This window comes from Phyllopteryx taeniolatus, chromosome 17, assembly GCF_024500385.1.
Source record: "Phyllopteryx taeniolatus isolate TA_2022b chromosome 17, UOR_Ptae_1.2, whole genome shotgun sequence".
NCBI lineage: Eukaryota > Metazoa > Chordata > Actinopteri > Syngnathiformes > Syngnathidae > Phyllopteryx > Phyllopteryx taeniolatus.
The window spans coordinates 11,739,218-11,763,433 of NC_084518.1; the positions used below are offsets into that span (position 1 = coordinate 11,739,218).

Here is a 24,216-nt window from a genome sequence, read left to right on the forward strand (position 1 = left end):
CGTTACACAGCCGCCTGTAAGATCCTTGGGAATTTTCATCATACAACCTTTTTTTTATACAGTACTTAAGCAATATGTCCTTTCCTTTCCATTTAACAGAAGGGGATGATATAATAGGTTTGCCCTCCTCGTTTCTCAAGGAACCTCCTGCCCTGTATTTGTGTTTGGATTGTCCTTTCCAAAGTTTGGTAGACAACTGAAGGTGTGCTGCTATGCTTGAAGATTATTACAGAAAAGCTAATGACATAATTGTTAGCTTAAATGCCTGTTACACTGGTAACATAATACCTTCCGATAGAATTCACTTTTTAGAATGTCGGGACTGCTTTGATCACTGGAGAAAGAGTGACAATACAGTGATAGTGTACAGAATTGTGCATGTGGAATTTTGAATACTCAATTTCTTTCATCTCTGAGAAATGAGCTTTGCTTGGTCACAGTTGGGATTAAAAGAACACTTTAAATTGATTTTATTTACCGGGTCCCCCATGTAAGCCATATTATCACAGCTGTATGTTGAATATGAAGAGATACAGTATTTTAGTGTTCCATTGGGAATACAAGAGATCAAACAGCTGTAAATTGCCCCGACCACTGATGCAAACTCCCACTAAGAAAGATAGTCGTGGGCCTTCTACTCTAAATAAGCCCTCTCTCAGCATCATTTAAAAGGTGTTCTAGTTGCAGGGGCACGTCATAGTCCAATGGTGTGCACTGTGGTCCTTACATCATTATAAGCACCAGGCCAATATGCAGGCTGCAGGCAAGGTGATGCATTCAGTGCAAATGCAAGCACAGTCCTTCGCCACAAGAACCGAGGTCCTTGTGGAAGCGCGAACAGCAGACATCAAGCAGCTTTTCATGTCACACCTCCTATAGGGCAGTTCAAGTAGATTCTTGACAAGAAATGGGAGCAAATGACTGTCAAAAGCAACAGACCTCTCTTTTGGTCGCCTGGACAAGAGTGTGGTAGTTTTGCTTTGCCAGCACTCGGAAGGTCCTTTGGGACTTGTTTTTTAATCTGACTGAGTGAAGCGAAAAAGAAAAATGCCCTTGGCAATCTACTCCAACCTAGGAGATGTTATTAGGGGCTAGACTGATCTTATCAGCCAACATCCATCCATCCATCCATTTTCTGAGCCGCTTCTCCTCACTAGGGTCGCGGGCGTGCTGGAGCCTATCCCAGCTGTCATCGGGCAGGAGGCGGGGTACACCCTGAACTGGTTGCCAGCCAATCGCAGGGCACATAGGAACAAACAACCATTCGCACTCACAGTCATGCCTACGGGCAATTTAGAGTCTCCAATTCATGCATGTTTTTGGGATGTGGGAGGAAACCGGAGTACCCAGAGAAAACCCACGCAGGCACGGGGAGAACATGCAAACTCCACACAGGCGGGGCCGGGGATTGAACCCGGGTCCTCAGAACTGTGAGGCTGACGCTCTAACCAGTCGCCCACCGTGCCGCATCAGCCAACATTTAAACTAGAATTAAATACCCAAACTGATCAGTTCTAGACAAGTCTGCCCTTGATTGATTACATTTTTGACATTCAAGACCATACTCCTGCAGCTTCCGCTGCTGGAGCTCAGGCATGCGCACAAATAGACTCCAAGTGGTGCTCAAGCACTTGCCCTTTGTCCTGAATGAAAAAAGTCCCCTTTTTGCTGCATCCCTGTTTTTCTTCATTCATCAATATTAAAAATAATAATAATAATAATTTACTCTCTCTGTCACCAATTCCACTCACTGTTTTGATATTTGAAGGGCATTTATTGGAGTCCTTGAAAGAATTGTACATATGCTTCCGCCCATACTATTTTATTTTGGGTTAATCAGAGGCCTTTTAAATGGTGGCAGGTGTGTGCTAACCCCCATTTAACTAGTTTCATTGTGATTTTTTTAAATTCTGAACACAGCCACATCCTCATTTAGAAGAGGGTATATGCACTTGTGAAACCAAGATATCTCAGTTGTTTATTTTTACTTCTCCTCTCTAAAAAAGAAATTGTCATTCATGTTATATGTTAACTAATAGTGGAAGAATGTTTAAAAATGATTTATCGTGGTCTCAATTTTGTTTATCACAAAAACCTGACATTTTTCTATAGTCACCTCCTTTGTTAATAGTTGTATTATTGACTGTGTTTATGGGGTTAGCAGAAATACATACACAAGTTAAATATATAGTTTTTTTCTTCATAGTATGAATAATTTTGGCTTGAGCACCTGTCCCTAAACATGTTTGTGCATGTGCCTGCTGCATCTCGTGGGTCAATAATCCATCCATCCATCTATGTATCCAGTGCCAGTTTCTGCCATCTGCGTTATGTGCAGCAGCACAGGGCAGCATTGCTGGAGGGTGCGATATGGTTTTCTAATGTGTAATAGCATGTCAGTCACCTGTGTTTGTACAGAGAATTTGTGTCTCCTTGTGGGATTCCCCTTTGTAGAAGAGAAGCAGGGTGGGGAGCAGAAAAATAATCATGTAATAGTTTCCTGTGATGACACACACCTCTGGACACACCCGCGGCAGCCATGTTAGAGGTCAACACATTGTTTTTTTGTTTTTTTCTGGTGCTTATTGAGTGTTTGAATCAAGAAATTGGATTGATAGCCAACATAAAAAAAAAAAATAGAATTACTGTGCAATGTTAGGCTGCAACAATACAGCTGGGAAGGACAAAGTCTCATTTCAGCGTTTACCAGTTCCAATTTTTAATTAGCGCAAGAAGACTAAACATTTGTCAGGAAAGGACTTAGACTGTGGCTTTCACGAATCAGCAGAGCTGATCTCACGCTGGCCAGATCCGTGTTTGTCCTGAACACTTCAGTGAAGGTAAGCTTTAACGTTTAGCATCGTTAGAAAAGGCATGTTACATACATACATTGTAATGTATGAGACACAGTCCTGTTTGTACCCCACTTAAAGAGGAGATCTGTGTTGTAAATAACCCTGTTGTAAACCGGTAATAGCAGCTGACTCCCACCATGCGGCCCGCTATCCAGCCCTGAGGCTAATGTTAGGCAAATCAATGCTGTTTCAACGAAAATAAGATAATCCGTCAATTATTCTGAGTCATTACAGTCTCGGTTTTATTTCCATTTGACTTCGCACACAGTTAGGCGGTGAGTGATTTGAATTGTGTAGAGATCATTGTTGTTTATGTCACCATATCATGGCTGCAAACTAACTAACAAGCGACAATCAGAATAATCGCACCACACTTTTGCGCTTTTTTAAATATCAGTAAATTGCCTGTTTTTTCTAGGATGACGTGATATAGTCTATGTAAATCTGATATGTTAATTATAGTTCATTATTCAGCTGGCATTGCAAAGTGCAGATTTCAGATTGACTTTAAAACAAAATCACCGACTTGATTTGATGCACACTGTAAATTCATGCTCAATTGGGAACGTGCAATGCTCTGTTGAAGCATAGTTGGTAACCTAAGTTAGTGTTCAAATTGGACCTTTAACATCCCGCTATGAGCCATAAGAAACACATGAAACCCAATACATGATGATTAAAAAAATGTTGCCACCATACCTCTATTAACTGTACTGGCAATGTTTTAAGTAACATTTTAACATGTTTAGCTGTCATAAAGGCTTAAAAAATAGTCATAATAGTAATGATAAAAGCCAAAGAAAAAAATAAACGTGCACTGAGGTATTGTGAGATATCGTACATGGCAGTGATTAATTGTTGTAAACGAGAGGAAAAAAACAGTAAATACTTTGATGTTCAATGAGGAACGCTGAGCTTCCATGAAATATGCATGATTGTACAACTTGAGAGGCATGTTGTTTAAGCAAAGCAAAGCAAATTTATTTATATAGCGCATTTCATACACAAGGTAACTCAATGTGCTTTACATGATTAAAAGCATTTAAAAGCAAAGAAAAAAAAACAGCTTATAAACATTTAAAACAAAGATAAAAAGACAATAATTTTCTGATTCTCAAACTTCCATCCATTTTCAACACCGCTTATCCTGGTTAGGGTCGCGGGACACTGGAGCCTATCCCAGCTGACTTCGGGCGAAAGGCGGACTACACCCTGAACTGGTCGCCAGTCAGTCGCAGGGCACATATAGACACGGACAACCATTCGCACTCACTTTCACACCGTCACTGAGTGGGAACTGAACCCACGCTGCCTGCACCAAAGTCAGGCGAGTGTACCACTACACCATCAGTGACTTTTCTCAAACTTTAATACAATAATAATAATACAACATTCTGAAAAGGACAAGCCCCCTCATGTAAAATAAGAAAAGTCTTTTGATAGGGATACAATTTTGATTTTCCATGTATTTCATTGGATGCCCAAAGGGGATTAAACACTTGTCACTGGGTTTAATCTTCTTTTAGACATACACCCAGCAAATATTAATGTCACATAATTGGACAGAGCAAATTACTTTAGAATAGCCCTCTGATACTGCATATCTCTACCTGCCTTGCACTGTGAAGGCTTCTTCATATGGACTAAACCCAAAGTCGTCAGTTCAAGCTTTTAATTTACAAAGTGGGATGTTGGAGGTCTCTGAAGACACTTAACACTTTTATATGTAACACCAAACATGTCAGCATGAATAATTATTTCACATACTAAAGGATTCCAGTAGGATTTTACATATGATTAGAAGGTGAGCAAAGCTTTTAAGACAGCTTTTACATCACACCACAGCCTCAGCAGAAGCAGCAACTACCTTGGAGGCAAGAAGAGACATATTTCTTTCTACATATTCAGCCAGCCAGTCATTCAATTTTCAGGAGCATGAGGGAGGGGGAATGATCTAATATGGCACAAATCATGGGATAAGCTCAGGAGGAACTGCGCTGATGTGACATCAAAGCTGGAAACTCCAAAATAGAAAGCGCGATGCAGTGTTTAAGATACTATATGTACACCTTGTCTGTAAAGCCAGTAAATATTGTACTCTTGATGTGCCACAGAGGACTAGCGTATTTTCATTTCAACAAAACACTACACCCACCCGATTTGCCTACAGTTCCTCTGTCTTGTTGAAGGTGCCATACTGCAGCTGGAGTTGGAAGAAAGCCCTGCAGCCACCGCATATCTTATTCCACCCGCCTGAAAGGCAAAAGACATATGCAGGCTGAAACTTCCTTATTATAATGATTATTAATCATGTGCACGACATGGAACTGTGCACAACTGACATTCCTATTATAGTCATGTCTCTGCCTGTCAACAATCCTCTCTAATGAACTGTTACCATACCACTGGGTTGTTTCATGTGCAACAAAATATAGTCGTTGGACACTGTTTTAGGTACGTCTGCACAGTGTAATGAGATCCGCATGATAAGGTATCAACATCCCAGTGGTAGAGTGTAAATGTACATTTCAAAGCGATATTTAAAAAAACATTTTTTTCAGCAACAGTTTTTTATGACTAATTAGGACATATTTCCCAACCAGTTTCTTTTCTGTGCATTAGTGTGCAGTGTATCGCACTGCCATCACAAGTTTGACCTTGTATGGCAGTCCGAGGGTGCACAGGACACAGGCACACAGACTCTTTGCTACCAGTGCCCCCCAAAGGCTATCTTGGGAAACAGCCTTGACCTTTGCAGAAGGTTGTCAGTAGCAGAGGCAGGAAGACAGGGGGGAAGTGTGTGTGTGTGTGTGTGTGTGTGTGTGTGTGTTAGTTGGTCAAGCAAAGGAGGAACAGCAGGATTGTGTCAGGAGTAATCCACATCAGGCAACCTGAGCTGGCGGCTGAAAGGAAACGATGCTGAACCCCATAGAAAGAGTTTAACATACTGGCCATGTCACAGAGGATATGCTTTCACTGGCCCAACAAGGTTTTGGTCTCGACACCGTTCATGTAGCCAAAGGAGAGCTTTTCCCACATATACCCGCTATCTTGTCTTCTTGTTTGAGTGAAAAGGGATATAGAATATCTAAGAAGGTTTCTCACATGTGTTTTTTTCCTATACAAAAACCACTAGAGCGATTTAAATTACATTTTGTGGACAGGTGCATTGTTGCAAAAAGTGAGCAGTCAGATGGAATTATGTGTTTTTTGCTGCAGGGCTCCCAAAGCAGTTGTGAAGAGAAATTGACTTTGGGCCACTGCCTCAGCTAACATGTGGTCATTAGGTTCAGTCACATAAGTAAACATTTGTCTTATCATTTTGACATGCAATAAAAAAAAATGCTAGTATTGCACATAACATTACATTGCTTCACTTTTAGTGCTGATTATGCACTGATAATAGACCACTAAATTAAAGTGTTACATTATAGTATAGTACTTTTTTAAGAATTAAGTCTGTGAATATTAGTTTGATTTTGTTAACTCCTATTGTAAATCGCAGTCGAGTTGAGGGAGTGAGTGAGTGAGTGAGATATTAGACAGTAAATTTTAGAGTGATTATTAAATGTATTGGGCGGCACGGTGAATGACTGCCACACAGTTCTGAGGACCGGGTTTCAAATCCCATCCCCGCCTGTGTGGAGTTTGCATTTTCTCCCCGTGCCTGTGTGGGTTTTCTAAATTGCCCGTAGGTGTGAATGTGTGCGCGAATGGTTGTTTGTTTCTATGTGCCCTGTGATTGGCTGGCAACCAGTTCAGGGTGTACCCCACCTCTTGCCCGAAGATTGCTGGGATAGGCTCCAGCACGCCCGCGACCCTAGTGAGGATAAGCGGAACGGAAGATGAATGGATGGATGGATTAAATGTACTGTATTAATGTGTGCAGATGGTGATGTGTTTTTCTAGTTAAAGTTGACCTTAAAGACCCTGTAAAGAAAGAAAAAGTGAATATCATCTATATTTTACACACCACAGAAACGAGTGATGCTTAACAACTCTCCCAAGTATGAAATGAGACTTAAAAATTAGTGCAAAATCAAACCATTGTTTCCGCTGTTGTTTCTGAATGATCTGAAACCATGTCGTGCTCAACTGTCAGTCAAATACTACTACTGTACATCAGAGGTGGGTAGTAATGCGCTACATTTACTCAAGTAACATTTTCCATAAACTGTACTTGTCAGAGTATTTTAAATTCACCGTACTCTTTACTTGTACTGTAGTATTTATGTGAAGATGGATCAATACTTTTACTCGGTTCCAATGATCGACATGCCTTTCGCTACTTTTATTTATTCATTCTTGCATGTGCCCGTCTATTTTTAGACTCCATCTTCGACTTCCGCATAGGATGCCCGTTGCGTCAATCTAACATGATCACTAATGTAATTTGACTCCAATTCACCAATCAGACGACACAAGGCAGTCACATGACCGCGCACGTAGCCTTCGCGAGCCAATCAAAATTACTCATTTTTCACTAATCAGAGGACATGTCTTGTGTAAACAGACCGGCTCCGCGGGTCAGGAGGCAGGTATGCAGAACAATGAGAGATTGGGGGTTGCTGGTGGCATCTGGTTGATAGCGTGTCCGTTACACTGTGATGGATGAATACAGGACTGATTCGATGACTGCTGTATAGAACTGCTTCAACAGCTCCTGTTGCGGGCCGTGCTTCCTCAGAAGCCGCAGGAAGTACATCCTGTGCTGTGCTTTTTTGAGGATGGAGTTGATGTTCTTAATTCAGGTCCTGAGCGACTGTAATTCCCAGGAATTTGAAGGTCTTGACGGTTGACACAAGGCAGCTGGACAGCATGAGGGGCAGCTGTGGCGAAGGATGCCTCCTGAAATCCACGATCATCTCTGCAGTCTTAAGCATCTCCAGGTTGTGTCAGCTGCACCAAAGCTGCAGCCGCTCCACTTCCTGTCGCTATGCTGACTTTAGGCGTGTATCAGTGTCAAATTATGAAAATAAAAATGAAAGATCCACTATGGATATGTGGGTGGCATCTTAATAGATACTTCGAGAGTGATGCACAACTGGGAGAACTGAATTCAAACCTCCAGTCATTCAGATATTGACCTTTGACTTGAGTTCGTTGTCACATTTCTGTGGGGCCAATTATGTATTACTCGTGCACTCACTGTAGCTGTCTCGCCATGCTGCACTATTTGCATATACTGGCCACTCATGCCAGAGTAGCATCTGCTCCATTTGCACACTGATTGAGGAGTATCTGTAACATTTGCACAACCAACATTGTCCCAGATTATCGCACTACTCGTCACTTTAAACCGCATACACTCCTTGAAGTCTCAGCACCCTTTGCACAATGGTCATTGCACCGGACTATTGCAATATTAGTCATTCGAACTGCTCTAAGTGCTAGAGGACTCTGCATCTTTTTGCACAATTGTCAAAAAAAATAAAATCAAATAATTACCAGATAACTAGCAACTCTTTACTGCTCAGTGACTGTTTTTTTTTGTCAATGTCTTTCTGTCTCCAAAGTGTTCTGTAAATTGACTGTCTGTTGTCGTACTAGAGCAGCTCCAACTACCGGAGACAAATTCCTTGTGTGTTTTTGGACATACTTGGCAAATAAAGATGATTCTGATTCTGATTGATGAGGTCGATGACCGTGGTGTCGTCTGCAAACTTCAGGAGTTTGACAGCCGGGTGCGTTGAAGTGCAGTCGTTCATGTAGAAAAGAAGGGCAGCAGAGAGAGGACATCCTAGCGGCACCCCGGTGCTGATGGTGCGTGTGGATGAGGTGGTGTCCCCCAGCCTTACCTGCTGTGTCCTGCCTGTCAGGAAGCTGTGAATCCACCGGCAGTGGTAGGCGAGACGCTGAGCTGCAGAAGCTTGGAGGAGAGGAGTTCGGGGATGATGATGTTGAACGCAGAGCTGAAGTCCATGTACTGGAGCTTGGAGGAGAGGAGTTCAGGGATGATGATGTTGAACGCAGAACTGAAGTCCACGAACAGGATCCTCGCGGAGGTTCCTGTTTGTGGCCTTCAGCTGTGTAAAACATGCATCTATCTCCATGAGTCATATATCTAGAAATAAATACATGTTTGGACTTTACAAGTCTGATTGGTTCAAGAAACAGTACTGATTCTGAAGGCGCTGGGCAGACATGACAGCACACATCGAGGCTGAAATCGGATTGGACAAAAAAAATCTTACAACCACATCTTCATACTGGAAGGAATGCCGTCAAGGGAAAATTTATGAGATGAAGAGAATGGACTCTTGGGAATAAATTAATACAATTTCATGGAACAAAAATTTTAATTTAGGATTGTAAATGTAGGTCAGTATTTCTGATCGCGTTTAGGCCAGCATAGAAGGCCTTCGTGTCCTCATGCTGCATCAAACATTGTTCACATAGCGACTAGCAAACAGACAAGAGGATTTCCTCCCCAATATGTGTTTTTAACATGCTTGACAGCGGTGTGCGTTATTCATTCTTGTCACCTGCAGGATCAAGGCAAAATCGGTGTCATCTTCAACGTGGGGACTGATGACATCACCATTGACGAGCCTGCTGTCATGGTAAATGACGGCAAGTACCATGTTGTACGCTTCACACGCAGCGGTGGCAATGCCACTCTCCAGGTGGACAACTATCCGGTCATTGAGCGCTACCCTCCAGGTAAGACTAATGACAGCAATTGTGTGCTAAATGAAGGCAAACCCATTACATGTTGGCCTCAAGATCAATCTCTGACTGACTGGAGGTTTGAATTCAGTTCTCCCAGTTGTGCATCACTCTCGAAGTATCTATTAAGTTGCCACCCACATATCCATAGTGGACCTTTCATTTTGCATAAACAATCGTAATTTGACACTGATACACACCTAAAGCTGTCTTGCTAAGTATATCTCGCTGTTAAAGGGCTTTTATCAGCAGCTGTCATTACTGCAATTGTTTTTCTGCCTCAGACAGAGAAGCAAACATGCTCACGTGCAGTACATTCAAAGCCATTATATTCACCCCTATTCTAAAAATGGATTTTCTTTAGTTTATGACTCATGTAGTTGAAGTTGTGCAGTGAGCAACATAACTTACTTAATGATGTCCAGCAAACGTCATATCGTCCACGTCTACTGTCTTTGTGCACAAAAAGATTAATTGATACTCTTGCAAAGGAATCTAGTGGAAATAATGTTGTGAGTAGCATGACATTTTGTTATTGACTCAATCTGCATCTACATGAATACACAGGAAACAAACCTGGAGATGATATATTCCTCGAAACCTCATTTTAAACCCAAAAGGGATTAAGGTTCGCCCGCCTGTGTACGTGCACGCCTAATTTGCATGCTGATTGAAAGGGAAAAGGCAAGCTGCTTTCATGTAATCACGGCTGGCTGCTCTTTAACCTGCTCTGAACCCAATCGACCTTCTCCAGAGCAGGTGCAGCAGCAGGCACTCCGGGAGGATGTTCCCTCTGTGCCTTCAGCTGCTGGTGAAAGTATGCACAAAATCCCAATTTTTTAATCACACGCATCTGTACACCCTTTGCTCCTACTTTAGCAATCAATGTTTGCATTATATGATTTAAATGAGTATATGTATCCAGCATAAACTATTTTAGGTGACTTGCTGCATAAGAAAGCTTGAACACAGTCTAAGTGACTTAAACTGTATGTGTCGTGCATCCTCTTCCATGTTACACCATAATCTTAATCCTATTTACTGTATATATTCATTACAAACCCACTGCTGACGACATTGGCTGACTTTGGCCTGTTTACTTCAAATTGATTATATGTTTATGTATACATGTATTCATTTATGTATGGGTTCATATTTCCTGTCATACTTATAATCTATATGTATTTTCAAAAGACTAACAACTCTGATAATGTGTAAATTTGCGCCAAAGGAATTGACTCACCTCCAGAATAAATCACTTGTCATTATTATATATGTATTATGTACTATGTTGTCGCTGTCCAACAAAAAGCATGTATTTTTTTTTTTAATACAAAACCAAAATGATATTTCTTTGTTTAATAACAAAGAGAAAAAAATATGTACAGTAATAATGCTTTTTTTTTGGACAGTAATGAATCAACTATGTGACTTTTCACACTGCTCTCGTCAGTATGTAGCCAGCCTTTCATTCTTGGTTGCAACATTAACTAACATCTGAGATATGATCATTTACAATGTGATTTTCTTTTCGTAAGAATTTAGTAGGAATTCATGCTATAACTTGTCAGTAGCAATTTGACATTTTGAATTATGAAAATACTATTCCAATTTCTATTCCAACAGTGGCAGTATTCCATTTAGATTGGAGTATACTTTTTGTTTGTTTTGTTTTTTTATTTCCTACTAAATTCACCATGCTGAAATATCACCGAAAATTATGTTGGTTTCTGCTTAGATCTCATGTCTGACTTTCTAAATGTGACATTTTTTCTAAATGCTTTTGTTAATATGTCTGAATTTTCATGATGCTAACTGAATTAACCATTTCTTTATTCAAAGTATATAAACCTTTTTTTCCTGTTCTTAAAAGAGCTAAACAATACTAACTAGTGTAGCTATAAACAGCCTAAACGTGAGTTTTCTAACTGTTGCTCTTCAAAATCAAATAACTAGTAAGTAAACTGAACTGACCGATGCTTAACCAACTTGTTAAAGGTGTTAGCCATCATAACTCTGTTTCTAACCCTGTGATCTTTCAGCTTGCAGACGTTAACCTTTAACCTGTCTCTCCAAATTCTCTGAAGGACACTATGATAATGAGCGACTGGCTATTGCTAGGCAAAGAATCCCGTACAGACTCGGTCGGGTAGTTGACGAGTGGCTACTCGATAAAGGTAAAAAAAACAGAATTGATTGGTTAATTAATCCTTGAACTAACTAGTGATTAACCTTTCCCCCGAGAGGCGCAGCACCGCAAGACAATTGTGACAAGGATCATGTTATCCAGACGTGTAAGAACCTTCAATTTAATTGGACGTTATAATGTCTGCCACTTATGAAGAGCAGAAAAACATAAAACTGATCAAATGTTGTCAGCAAATATTTAAGTTTTTCTTCCTTGTCACCCTTGCACCTTGTGGACCAGCTGCACCCTTAAACAGATTTTAAACCAACAGACTAAAAACACATAACCCATACCCTGGCCTCCATCGCCCCTCTTAACCACTGCCATTAACTTACAAAGGAGTATTTGGGCCACACCGAAAAGAAAAAAACAATGACAGTATACGAGAAGGAAGTTATACATTTTAGAGAATAAAGTTGTAATCATGATATTGATTTCGAAACAAAATTGTAATTTTAAAGTCATTACTATCTGAGAACAAAGAACAATGTCATAATATTATGAGAAGTACTGTAAAGTACAATCATAATGTACAGTATTAATACAATAGAAACAGAACAATTTTATTACTTTATAACACGCAATATTCTGAGAAAAAAAATGTTTTATGAGAATAAAGTCACTCTATAACCAAAATGTTATCTTAGAATGAGAAGAATGTCATAATTTACCAGAATAAAATTGTAATATTAAGAGGAAAAGATCCACTTCAGAATGGATTTGAACAAATATTATTTTACCCCATACCATGTAAGGCAGGTTTGTGTGGGATTTTGGGCATTCAGAGTTCATTTCTTTCATTTATGTAAAACTTTATTCTCATAATATTTGATATACAGTATTACCTTTTTGTGTGAAGTAATAAAACTTGAACCTGAATTTGTTTTCTTGGAATATTACAAATTTATTCTCGTTTTTATTTTTTCCTTTTCAATGTGGCCCTAACATTCCTTTGTATTAAATAGATGTGTAATTGTGTGTAATACTTTGTTTTTAATCTTTAAAGTGTGCTGCACTTTGACTCGTGACAGTAAAATGTGAACTAAACGTCTCTCCCTCCTCCCCTTAAACCGATGTAAGCTAAACCGCTCGATGTGATCGCCCTAAGTGAACCGCTTCCCTTCCCTTGTTCCCCGCGGCTCTGTGTTGTTGGCTTCCTGTGTGCACTACAGTGACCATGTCACAGTCCCCTAGCTCCAGTTTAGCCCGTGACAAAAGAGCCCTGACAGGCTGCTGAAATGGTTCACTGTTTGCAGCCACCAACTTTGCTAATAAGTATTCTCCTGAAACGGGCCCATTACTGCAGTCTTCTCGCTGATGTAGCTTATCAGCGTAGCTGCTGTCAGTGGCGTTGTTACAAGACATTGTCCCTCTCAGGAGGTAAAACAATTGGACTGGAGGAGAACGCAGAGTTTTAATGGCTGCGGAATTCAGTAGTCAGTGGAGTTTAGCCTCCATTTTGATGAATTTTTTTCCACTGCACTAAAGCCAGTGACTTAAGTTTTAATCATGGTCTCTGTTTGGTGAAGGTTAAGAGATAAATAAAGATCCAGTATAAACACCCGTACCTTTCCAGTGTCATACAGTGAGAAATCAAATTTTACAATGGCAAAATGCATAAATAGGGTCCTAAATATAAGCACCACCTATATTTATTGTAACCTGCATGATTAAAGTGTAAATCCCCCCCGTTTAATATCTAAATGATTTTTTTTTTGTAAATCACTAAATGTCAATGCTCACTTACACCGACCTGGTTCAAGTTGTACTTTTTCATGTCTGCTTTACCTTTTTTTGTGTCCCTTTCTATCAACCTCTCTCTTCCTCGCTTATAGGGAGACAGCTGACAATCTTTAACAGCCAAGCCGCCATTAAAATCGGCGGCCAGGACAAGGGTCGACCCTTCCAGGGTCAGATCTCTGGCCTTTACTACAACGGGCTGCAGGTGCTCAAACTGGCGGCGGAGAACGACCCCAGCGTGCAGGTGGAGGGCAACCTCCGTCTGGTGGGCGACGCGCTGTCCGTGCTGACCACCGACACCACGTCCGCCACCCCGGTGGCTGTGTCCGACATGTCCACCACCATCATGGAGACCACCACCACGATGGCAACCACCACCACCCGCAGGCAGCGGTCACCCAGCTTAAGGGACAGCATCTCTAAGGTCAGAGCGTAAAAGCAAAATTAGAAAGACAAACACTTGGGGGGTCTGTCCTTTTTTATATATTAAAAAAAACTTGGACGGCCAACCAATTATAGTCCACTACACATACTCAGCTCTACTGCATTTAGTACTTGGGCTTTCAGTGGGGAATGACTTAATCCATCTCTTGATACCACGACTAGCACGTTGCAATTCTAAAAGCCATCAATACTACATTAAAATGCAATAAGAGCACATAGTTGTGCCACGTACATTCTGGAGCAGTTCGGAATCCATATTTATCTAATAACGTAACAAAAACATTTCATTTATGGGTATGTCGGTGGCAGGTTCATCCTCGCTGTTTTGTTGTAATATTTAAGGATACAAGAACTAAAAATGACAAAAATAAATTGTGAGCTTACTCTGGGCGATGGGCTCCACAAATAATCAGATAATGGACAGGGGGACCTGGCAGTAACAGTGAGTCAAATTTGGAGAGATAGGCACTACAAACATGATGCCAAAGATGGCACCATGAGACATTTTTTACTTCTTTCCATTTGGTACAGTATAGTAATAGTACTCCAATAGTCAAGTATTCGGCAGCACGGTTGCCTAGTGGTTATGTGTGTCTCTGGGTTCTCTTTTCATAAAGAGCTCATCCGAGCTGGGGCGCAAATGCCAGCGAATCCCGATTTCCATGCAAACGCAAGACTTGCTGCGTGTGTTTGCCAATTTAGCAGAACGGTTTGCACCAAGCTGGCCCTTCCAGCACAGCGAGGGTGTGTGCTTGGAGATGCACCTGGCTAAGGGACAATTTGGTGGCAGAAAGTCAGTCTAAGCTTACACTTCCTTACTACAGTATATGTTCTCTGCGATTGAGCGGCGACCAGTCCAGGAAGTACTCCGCCTGTCGCCCAAAGTCAGCTGGCGTAGGCTACTCTAATGAAAAGAAGTAGTAAAGAAAATGGTTGGATGGATAGTCTCGTGCAGTGTTGGAAGGAGGCAATATAACAAGCTTACTGCATAGAACTTAATTTATTTATTTTTATTTAAGCTTGAACTTAAATCCAGTTTTTTTTTGTATTTAATGTCACCAACCTTTGTGAAATAATATACTCAAATCCTTTGCAATACCATCTCAATGTCCTTTTTTATGTTCTGCACTTGGAGGTTCATTCATGTGAGTGTGCTCTCTGAAATTCAAATGGGCAATTAGAATCAAGCAGATAATGTAATGTTGTTTTTCAATCAATGGCACTCTGAGAGAAATATTCAGGGAGAAAGACAAATTCAAAACATTTCATTTTTCATTGTGTGACTCCAATATTATGTCTAATTAAAATTTCAGGGTCCAAGTCTCACAGGAGGATTAAATATGAAGTCTTTTGTGCTTGAGTTCAATGGAACAAGAGCGCTTGCAGTGTTTTGCTGGAACTGGGGGCCAAAGGTGCTGTAAAGCTTGAAATTGGCTTCAAACTTTAACAGGCCACAATAACTTTTTTTGATGCACAACATTTGTCAACATTATAGCTCAGCTGCTATAGTAAAAACACACGTATTACTACTGTTGCCAAAGAAATGTCCACTTGGACTATCCATCCATCCATCCATTTTCTTTACCGCTTATCCTCACAAGGGTCGCGGGAGCGCTGGAGCCTATCCCAGCCATCATCGGCCAGGAGGTGGGGTACACCCTGAACTGGTTGCCAGCCAATCGCAGGGCACACATAAACAAACAACCATTCGCACTCACATTCACACCTACGGGCAATTTAGAGTATTCAATTAACCTACCATGCACGTTTTGGGGATGTGGGAGGAAACTGGAGTGCCCGGAGAAAACCCACGCAGGCACCGGGTGAATATGCAAACTCCACACAGGCGGGGCCGGGGATCGAACCCCAGTCCTCAGACCTGTGAGGCTGACGTTCTAACCAGTTGACCACCCACTTGGACTAATAAATGTATTACTATGCCGCCCACTTGGACTAATAAATGTAAACAGTTTGAGTATATTTACTACAGACTACAACACAAACAAATGACATCAGATGGAAAAAGAGCCATGATTCACTTTACCAATACATTTAGTCTTAGTCTTCATCGACTATATTTTACTTTATACTGTACATATACGTTATTATATACTGTACACTGTATATAGTTGATACCACATCTGCATCACAGTCAACAGGTTCTGAGTTTGAATATCGGATCAGATATTGTATGGAATTTTGCAGGCTTCTTCCCACATTCCAAACGCGTGCATGTTAGGTTAATTGAAGACTCAAAATTGTGTGGGTTGTCAATCGTTTTTATGTGTCCTGCAATTTGCTGGCCACCAGTACAGGGTGTGCCCCGCCTCTCATCCACATTCACCTGAGATAGTGTCCACTAGTTAGCAGCGGACCCTAATGAGGACAAGCCTAATAGAAATTGGAAGGATGGATTCTTCAAAGCTGCAATACTGGGTTGCTTTCAGATGGATTCATTTGCATTTCTCTCCCTCCAATTTCCCTTCACCTTTGAATAGCCTTCTATATATTTTCAATTTATCCGAGTGAACCATCTAGTCACCATTCTGCTCAAGTTTATACTGAGGTCGCTGTGTGCCCTCAGCTTCTTTCTAAAAACACACGAACATTGACTTACCATGAGAGAATTTGTTATTGCAAGATGCAGCTTACACAGAACCAAATGAAGAGCTGTGTTTAGCCGGGTGAGAATTTCCTTTTTCACAGTAGAGCTCCTCCTTATGAACATGGAAGATTCCGCCATGGGGGCAAAGAATGAAAACAGCAGAATATGTGCACATATTCTGTTTGTTCTTTCACTAGCGTTGCTCCAAGCAAAAAACACTGAAGTGGCACATTGAAACACACTCCAACATTTCTTCTTCATAAACCACGCAGCAAACAGGCTCGTAGGGCAGTGAGCAGTGGGACTGTGTGTTTGTAAAATCAGCTTTTTTTTTTTTCTTCACACAGCCGCAGAACTCGGATGATATTCTGGTGGCGTCAGCCGAGTGTCCAAGTGATGATGAAGACCTTGAAGAGTGTGAACCGGGAACAGGTGGGTTTTCTATGGCAAAAAAAGATGTTACAGTTACAGTACATCAGCGTGAATACAAAAAGCTCAGCACAAAATTGGTGTTTTTACTGTTCCCTAATCAATGGTCAATTAGTCACTGGGTGTGTTGTCCATTGACCAAATGAACACTTTACCGCCAAATAGATTTCTCCCAAAAAAAAAAAAAAACAGCTTTGTAAATAGCGTGACATTATAGCAGCAAGACAGTATTTAACTCACCAGTGAATTAATAAAAAAAATTTAAACACTTCTTTTCTGTTCCTCCTGTTGTCTACCCTCATGACACACTCGAAGCTGCAGGTGTTGTTTATAAGGCTTCATTCTTTAGACAAACAATGCAAGAGAACTCGTTTGAAAAGAAACACATCACTTAATAATTTCATTGTATTTTAACTCAATAGAAGTTGTGCATTTTTCATAAATGCATTTTCCTTTTATGATAATGGTTTGGTAAATGCAGTCAAGATCAGGAGTGTTATGAATGTATTGTTGAGATATTTTATTTACTGTCCTGCAGAAGGTCCTTAATTAATGCATCAAACTTGACACTAAAAAACAAAATCTATAAAATTACAAAGTAATTGAGGGCAGAGAAGCAATGCTATGCCGTGGATGGAAAATGTGAGATGGACCACCTTCTAAAATAAATTTCTCAATTGAAAACAGAAACAGTTCTAGAGAATAAATCCACTAACATGTGCAGAGCTCCAGGCATGACATGGCAATTTTATTTTGACCACAATATAGTAGTGACTTGCACACAAAATGCTAATATATGAACACAAAATAAGTAGAATTTGCGCACAAAATACTAATTGGTGGGTTTGTTATCATTGTGATTAACAACTAAGCAAATGGCGCACACCTTTGCTAGAAACCTCAATTTCTGGTGTCCTTGAGGGAAGTGTCTTTTCTTATTCTGTTTTCATGAATAGCCTGCAATGCTATGCTAAGGCGTTTCAAACTCTTGTTCCATGTGCCCCCTTTTTAACTTTGAGCACCTGCCGCTCCAAAGGTCTCTGCATGCCCCTGATAGGAAGCAAGAATAAAAGACACACAAATAGAAACTACTAATGTGAGGCAGTTACATATTCCATTCAATTATTGTATAGTCATAGTCCAAGTAACACAGTAATATCATCAGCTTGTCATGCTTCACCCATACCCAAGCATTTGAACAAATAATGTCCTCTCAAATAGATGGCTTCTTAAAATAAATACCCGGTAATCTCTACAGTTGCATAAATACGACCCCAGCCACTATTCGAAGATATTTTTACAAGAACATATGCAAATATTCTTGGTAGATACTGTATAACAGTCCAAAAATTTTTGTGTCATGTAGCTCCCTTCAACCCCAGAAGCCATAGGGCATTATTAAAAAAAAGAGTGGACAGAAACGCTAATTAGAAATTAGCAGAGGCTAGGGAATACTATATTCTTTTCTTACTGTTGTATTGTCATCACGCATGTCTACTGGTATCATAAAAATCGCATACATTTGTAGAATCCTACTAAATTGTCATGAGAAAAAGTGGATAGCGGATAGAGCATGAGTTTATGGCACTGCAAGTGCAGCCATTTAAAGAGTTTTCCCATATTGAAGCACCCTCAATAATTAACATGACCTTAGCAATTATTTGTTGTTACTATAAATGTGATTCAAATTAAGATCGGGATAACATTGGAGGCACAAATACAACCCAGACTGAAATACCACAACCTTGATGAATTCAAATAAAATCAAAATGGCATTGCATGACCTTTGTGTATCATGTGATATCTGGGGTATATTGGATAGGATATATACGTACAATATATGGATCATATTGTATTTGTCACTGATTTCACCCCTTGTAACGCCGCCTACACATGTGCATAAGCTATGCATGCCAATTTAATTGTTTATTGTATGTTATTTGCTTTGTCCTGTGTTTGTTATTTGGTTTCTGGAATCGTCTTGTATATTTGTGTCCTCATGTGAGCCTCTAGCAATATTATATGCTACACACCCACACATTGACTCCACATATTTTAGTCAAGACCAAAGTGGTGGCTTTCGTTTATGTATTCCAGCAATAAGTGTCTCACAGTGTAAAATGATCATTAAGAAAATATCACTGATATGCTGGTTAATGGTAATTTATTCTTTACTGATATTCTACTTAATGAGCAGATTGTGCCTCTACGGTAATGAGCGCAACTGTTCAGGCACACTTTTAATGCTGTTCTAATTTAGGATTCCCCCCCAACCCCCCACCCCTACCTTTTCTGTTTCCTTTTTAGGAGGTGAATTAGTGTTGCCTATTATAACAGTGGATTCCCTTGAGCCCCCATCCATCGCCACCCGTTACCCTGTCATCCCTCCTCCCCCTACCCTCCTGTCCCCTCTCGAAACCACCAAAGAGTCTGTGATAGTCCCCCCTCACCCTTCCTGCCCCCCAGACCAGGAGGACTGTGGTGACACCGTGGAGGTCTCGGCCTTCGGCTCCGGGGAGATGACAGAATCCGATGATGAGGACTTTTACAATAATAACAACTCCCCGTTGGTCACTGACAGGACAGTCCTTCCGCCACCTCCTGCCGCCGGTGAAGGCGGAGTCCAGAAACCCCGCCCCTTACCCCCTTATGTTCCCACCACCAACCCCGACCAGCTCCACATCCCCGCAGGCAAAATGAACACCCGAGACCAGGTGCTTCTGCCCCCTGCTCCCCCATCCTCCCGAAACACACCGGGACTAACTTACCCCCCCAATTTTCCCCATGTGCCCACAGCCGACCCCACAGCCTCCGACGAAAAGATCCAACCGGGCGCCGTGGAGGTGATCAGGGAGTCCAGTAGCACCACGGGGATGGTGGTTGGTATCGTGGCTGCTGCTGCTCTCTGCATTCTAATCCTCCTCTATGCCATGTACAAGTACCGAAACCGGGATGAGGGCTCCTACCAGACAGACCAGGGCCACAATTTTGCCAACAGTTTTACGGTGGAAGGCAACGGAGCGGTGGTCAAAGACAAAAGCACAGCGACGGCCTCCGTGGCCAAGGCAATCACAAAGGGCAAAAAGAACAAGGATAAAGAATATTACGTATGAGTAGGCGGGCAAGGACTGAGAGGATGTGAGGGTGCTCCACTTTCAAATCACCAGTATTTCTTTTTTTTATTCTGGTTGGATGTCAGACATTTCACCGGTATCTAAAGGCAACTGTCAAATGCAGACTTCAGTTAACACGAACATTTCCGTCACAGTTGCACAGCGACCTTAATGCTGTCATCCATCAACCACTACTTGTAAGTGTATCATTTTTATGTTAACAACCTAGGAAGAGTCATATCCAGTGTTGCTTTGTATGTAGCACGGATATGATGCAGTGATAGGAACCGGGGTTGAGTTTCCTTAATGGTTTTTTTTCTTTGTAATCTCTGTCTCAAGTGTCAATGCCCTCCATTATGATGGAATGGCGATAGAGAGTGAACACAAATCGGTTAAAATAGCAGGTTTTTCAGATGTGAAAAAAAAGACTGATACAACAAGTTTGCAAGTTTAAAATATTAATGGAAACTATAGCCTGTGCAATGTAACTGAAAATCAAACAAACGGGCCCCACATTTGTGTGGGACATACAGTATGAAAGTTAGGAGGACTCAATTTGAGGATAGAGTTTGAAGGAAATCGGAGCGGTAGCAGTAGGGGTTATTTCATCTATACATTTGTACCAGCAGGTATGCCGTTTGGTCTGGCTTGGATCTTGTGGAATCATCAAACTCAGCTGCCCTGTTCCGGCAACAACCAATGACAAAAACTCGAACTTTTCACAATTTAGCATCACCAATCTGTTTAATATAAGTGGTTCAAATTTGGTAGAAATCAGACACAAGCTGTAGGACAAGTTTGTTTTGGTAAAGTCCCTGAATATAAAAAACATGCTTCAAACCAAAATGGAACACTATCTGTGTCTTTTCAGGCATGTGCTTTTGAAACATCCATCCATCCATTTTCTGAGCCGCTTCTCCTCACTAGGGTCGCGGGCGTGCTGGAGCCTATCCCAGCTGTCATCGGGCAGGAGGCGGGGTACACCCTGAACTGGTTGCCAGCCAATCGCAGGGCACATCGAAACAACCAACCATTCGCACTCACAGTCATGCCTACGGGCAATTTAGAGTCTCCAATTAAGCTTTTGAAACATTTTTTTTTAAATTATTATTTACTCCAGTAGACTACCTAATGTCAGCATTCAGAGAAACTGTTTTTGGGAGATGAATTTTCAAAATAAAAATCAAGGAGGCACTATTAAGCAAATTTTGGGGGCATCTCCTGCAACCCATACCAAATTCGAATGTTACCAGGGTGACAACACCAACAATAATTGACGCCCCACCTAAAAGAGATTTGTAATTGCAATAGGTGCCACAAGGTGAAGGCAGATCACTTAAAATGGAAGGGTCATAAAGCACCAACACCATCCATCCAGCATGTAGACAATCATGAACCTATGTATGTTACATTAAGGACTGTATTCAGTAGTTGAATTATTCAACACAGACAAATCACCTTCAACTGCAACAAAACTGCAACAAAGTGCTGTTCATAAATACAATTCATACATAAGACAATTTAATGTAACATAATTAAGAAAGCTAGCATACTAGTCGAAATAAGACGCTCGCACAAAGTGACGTGATATCACACATAAGCAAACAAATCCAGTATGCACACGAGCACTTGACATGTAGTATTAAGTCATCATGCTTACCTTTTAACATTTACTCAAAATCATAAATGTTAAAGAATAGAGGAAAATTGTAAGGGCAAAGTAGACTACATGGTTTATTAGTAGCTGCATTAGGAGAAAAGCGGAAACATACTTTCAGTTTCACTTTTGACAGTGCACGAGGTGCATTCAAGGATCGCCAACAAAACAGAACATCTCAAACGCAAACAAAAATACACCCATCAATGAATTTAACGTAACAACACCAAGATTTCACCAGATGGCAACAAAATAATCCTTTTGTCCTGAGCACAAAAACAGCAAGTAGATGAGATTTTCAGCAAAGAGGATAGGTTCAAAAAATAATCTGCAAACCTTAACGGTGACTATTCAGGTGTTGGAAATTCTTAAAATATATATATTATTTGGCCTAAGAATAATAATGACAAAGCAATTTCACAATGTCCTTGGCACCATCTGGGCCTTAAGAAGAAGACTGAATTAATATGTACGCCTTCAAATAATTGTTCAAGCACCTTTTCTTTAATTAAAGCCTTCAGTCTTTTTTGGAAAATGCCAATGGGTCAGTCAAAAACTTTAATCCCCCTCTGATGAAGCTATTTTTTTGTTGACTTAGATTTATCCTTGGGTTCATTGTCATTGTGAAAGGTCAAATTCCTCTTCGGTTTCAGCTTTGGAACAGGACAAACCAGCACACAAGGCTCTCACCCTTGTCGAAATCACCAGGTGAAGAAAAGCAACCAAAAATGCACTAAATCAAAATGTGCTTCAAGATACTATTAATTTCAGGGTGCACACACTTATACAACCAGCTTTTATTTTTCCCTAACAGATTTGTTATTGCCAAAGAAAAGGCAAGTTATATTACTTTGTCTGTTTTTTGTGTGCATCACTTGCTTATCACTCTCACTCACTCAATCACAGATATGCACCAAATCATTTGCTATTCACCACATAGGTTATTGTATTCTAGAGCTTTGTCAAAGCATTGAAGTAAGAGATGTCAAACACAAAGAAACCTTCCCTCATTTTGTCCAACCATTTTTAAACTTGGTGGACAAGTAGGTAACATCTCTTTTTTTGGGTAAGTTTATGGTGGTGATAGACCACGACCTTAAGGGGATAGCCTACATACATACCAATTATTACAATGAGTTTGAGAATTCCCCCCCTTCCAACCACAGTCATCAAATACACAATTGTTGGATGTCTCTAAAATATTATCTTGAGCGAATACTCTTTGGTGTGGGACCTGCGAAGAGTGATTTTTTTCCCCTCCTCAATCTGCTCAGAAAACAGACGGGCTGACAATTCTCAGTGTCAAACGTTCAATATTTCAGATCGTTTATCCTCATGTGCGTGGTCAAAGTTGAGGTCGGCCGAGACATGTACTCCGTGATTGTGATGTGAAATGGACCGATAACCAATTTAGCTACCCAAAAAAAAAAAAAAGCTAACAGTTAGCCAGCTAGCTTCTATTTCTAAAATAAGCTAACAGTTAACCGAGCTTCTTCTATTTCTTCTAATACTACTACTCTTTCTTTGTATTTTTCATAACCATGGATGCATTGTGGCACCAGCGCTGTCTCTCACAGGTCAGTCTTGTTACTACAACAGACATCTGGTTTGTGGGTGGAAACTCACAAAGTCAACGGAAATTGTTATGAGCGCGGTGTACTGTGTTGGTCACTTATTACAACAGCAGTAAGCCCACACTTGCCATTTACATTAAAAACATCGGTTAAAATGTTAACCATCGGTATAAGTGTACCCTACTTTATCTGTAACAATGCCAAGATGAGATCTAATCAAAACAAACCACATTTAGACATGGACTGAAAGCCCTCTGTGCCTTTTTTCCAGATCTGTAATTATTTTGTCAATGTTCCCTCAGATGATTGTGTAAAAATCTTTTTTTCCCCAAAAATGTCTCCAAACAAAGTAAACAAACTTGACTTGACTCACGGCATAACAAGTGGCATGGAGGAGCACTTTGGCAAGAGTCAAGTGACCTTTTCCAGTTACATTGTACAGGTTAAAATATTTTTCATAAAGAAAAAATTCTATTGTAACAAAGGTGTGTTCACTTTCTACAGCCACTGTCTATGAAACAGAACAGACACAGTTGTTGAGTTTTTGTGGCACACGAGCAAAAAGAAGGAAGCCTTTTATTTCTGTAAGACATCATCTCCTCAGCCGTGTTGCATAATGAGGGTTTGAAGTGTCTCCCCCCCCCCCCCCCCCCCCCCCCCCCCCCGCCAGCCTACCCAGCCTCTGTCCGCAAGACATGATACTGGGACATTATCATGAAAAATACAGGATGTTTAAAAAGGGATATCACTCAACGCACTCTGGCTGTTGAACCTTGCAGTAAGACGGATGGGAGTCATTTATTTTTGTGTGGTCGGTGTAGCGTTTAAGTCAAAATAAGGGTAAATGTGAAAAGTTCAGTCTACACCAAGTGAAGGTATATCTGTAAACATTGCTTGTATGTATATATAGAGGCTAGCACACTCAAGTGGCATTGTGGATGC

General features: G+C 40.8%; 1 protein-coding gene across 11 annotated transcripts in view; it reads left to right on the plus strand.

Moving 5' to 3' along the window:
• Nucleotides 1–23,926, plus strand: part of LOC133467296 (neurexin-2-beta-like) — a 199,488-nt gene extending 175,562 nt beyond the window's left edge. For 4 of the 11 annotated variants that reach the window (XM_061752003.1, XM_061751997.1, XM_061751998.1 and 1 more), the window contains 5 exons: nt 9,347–9,518; nt 11,612–11,701; nt 13,548–13,876; nt 16,849–16,933; nt 19,238–23,926. In XM_061752003.1, coding sequence (XP_061607987.1) covers nt 9,347–9,518; nt 11,612–11,701; nt 13,548–13,876; nt 16,849–16,933; nt 19,238–20,043 — 1,482 coding nt within the window. In that variant the 3' untranslated portion in view covers nt 20,044–23,926. The remainder of the gene's footprint in view (nt 1–9,346; nt 9,519–11,611; nt 11,702–13,547; nt 13,877–16,848; nt 16,934–19,237) is intronic. The other 7 variants (XM_061752004.1, XM_061752005.1, XM_061752008.1 and 4 more) reach the window with 3 other exon arrangements.
• The last annotated feature ends 290 nt before the right edge of the window (nt 23,927–24,216 follow it).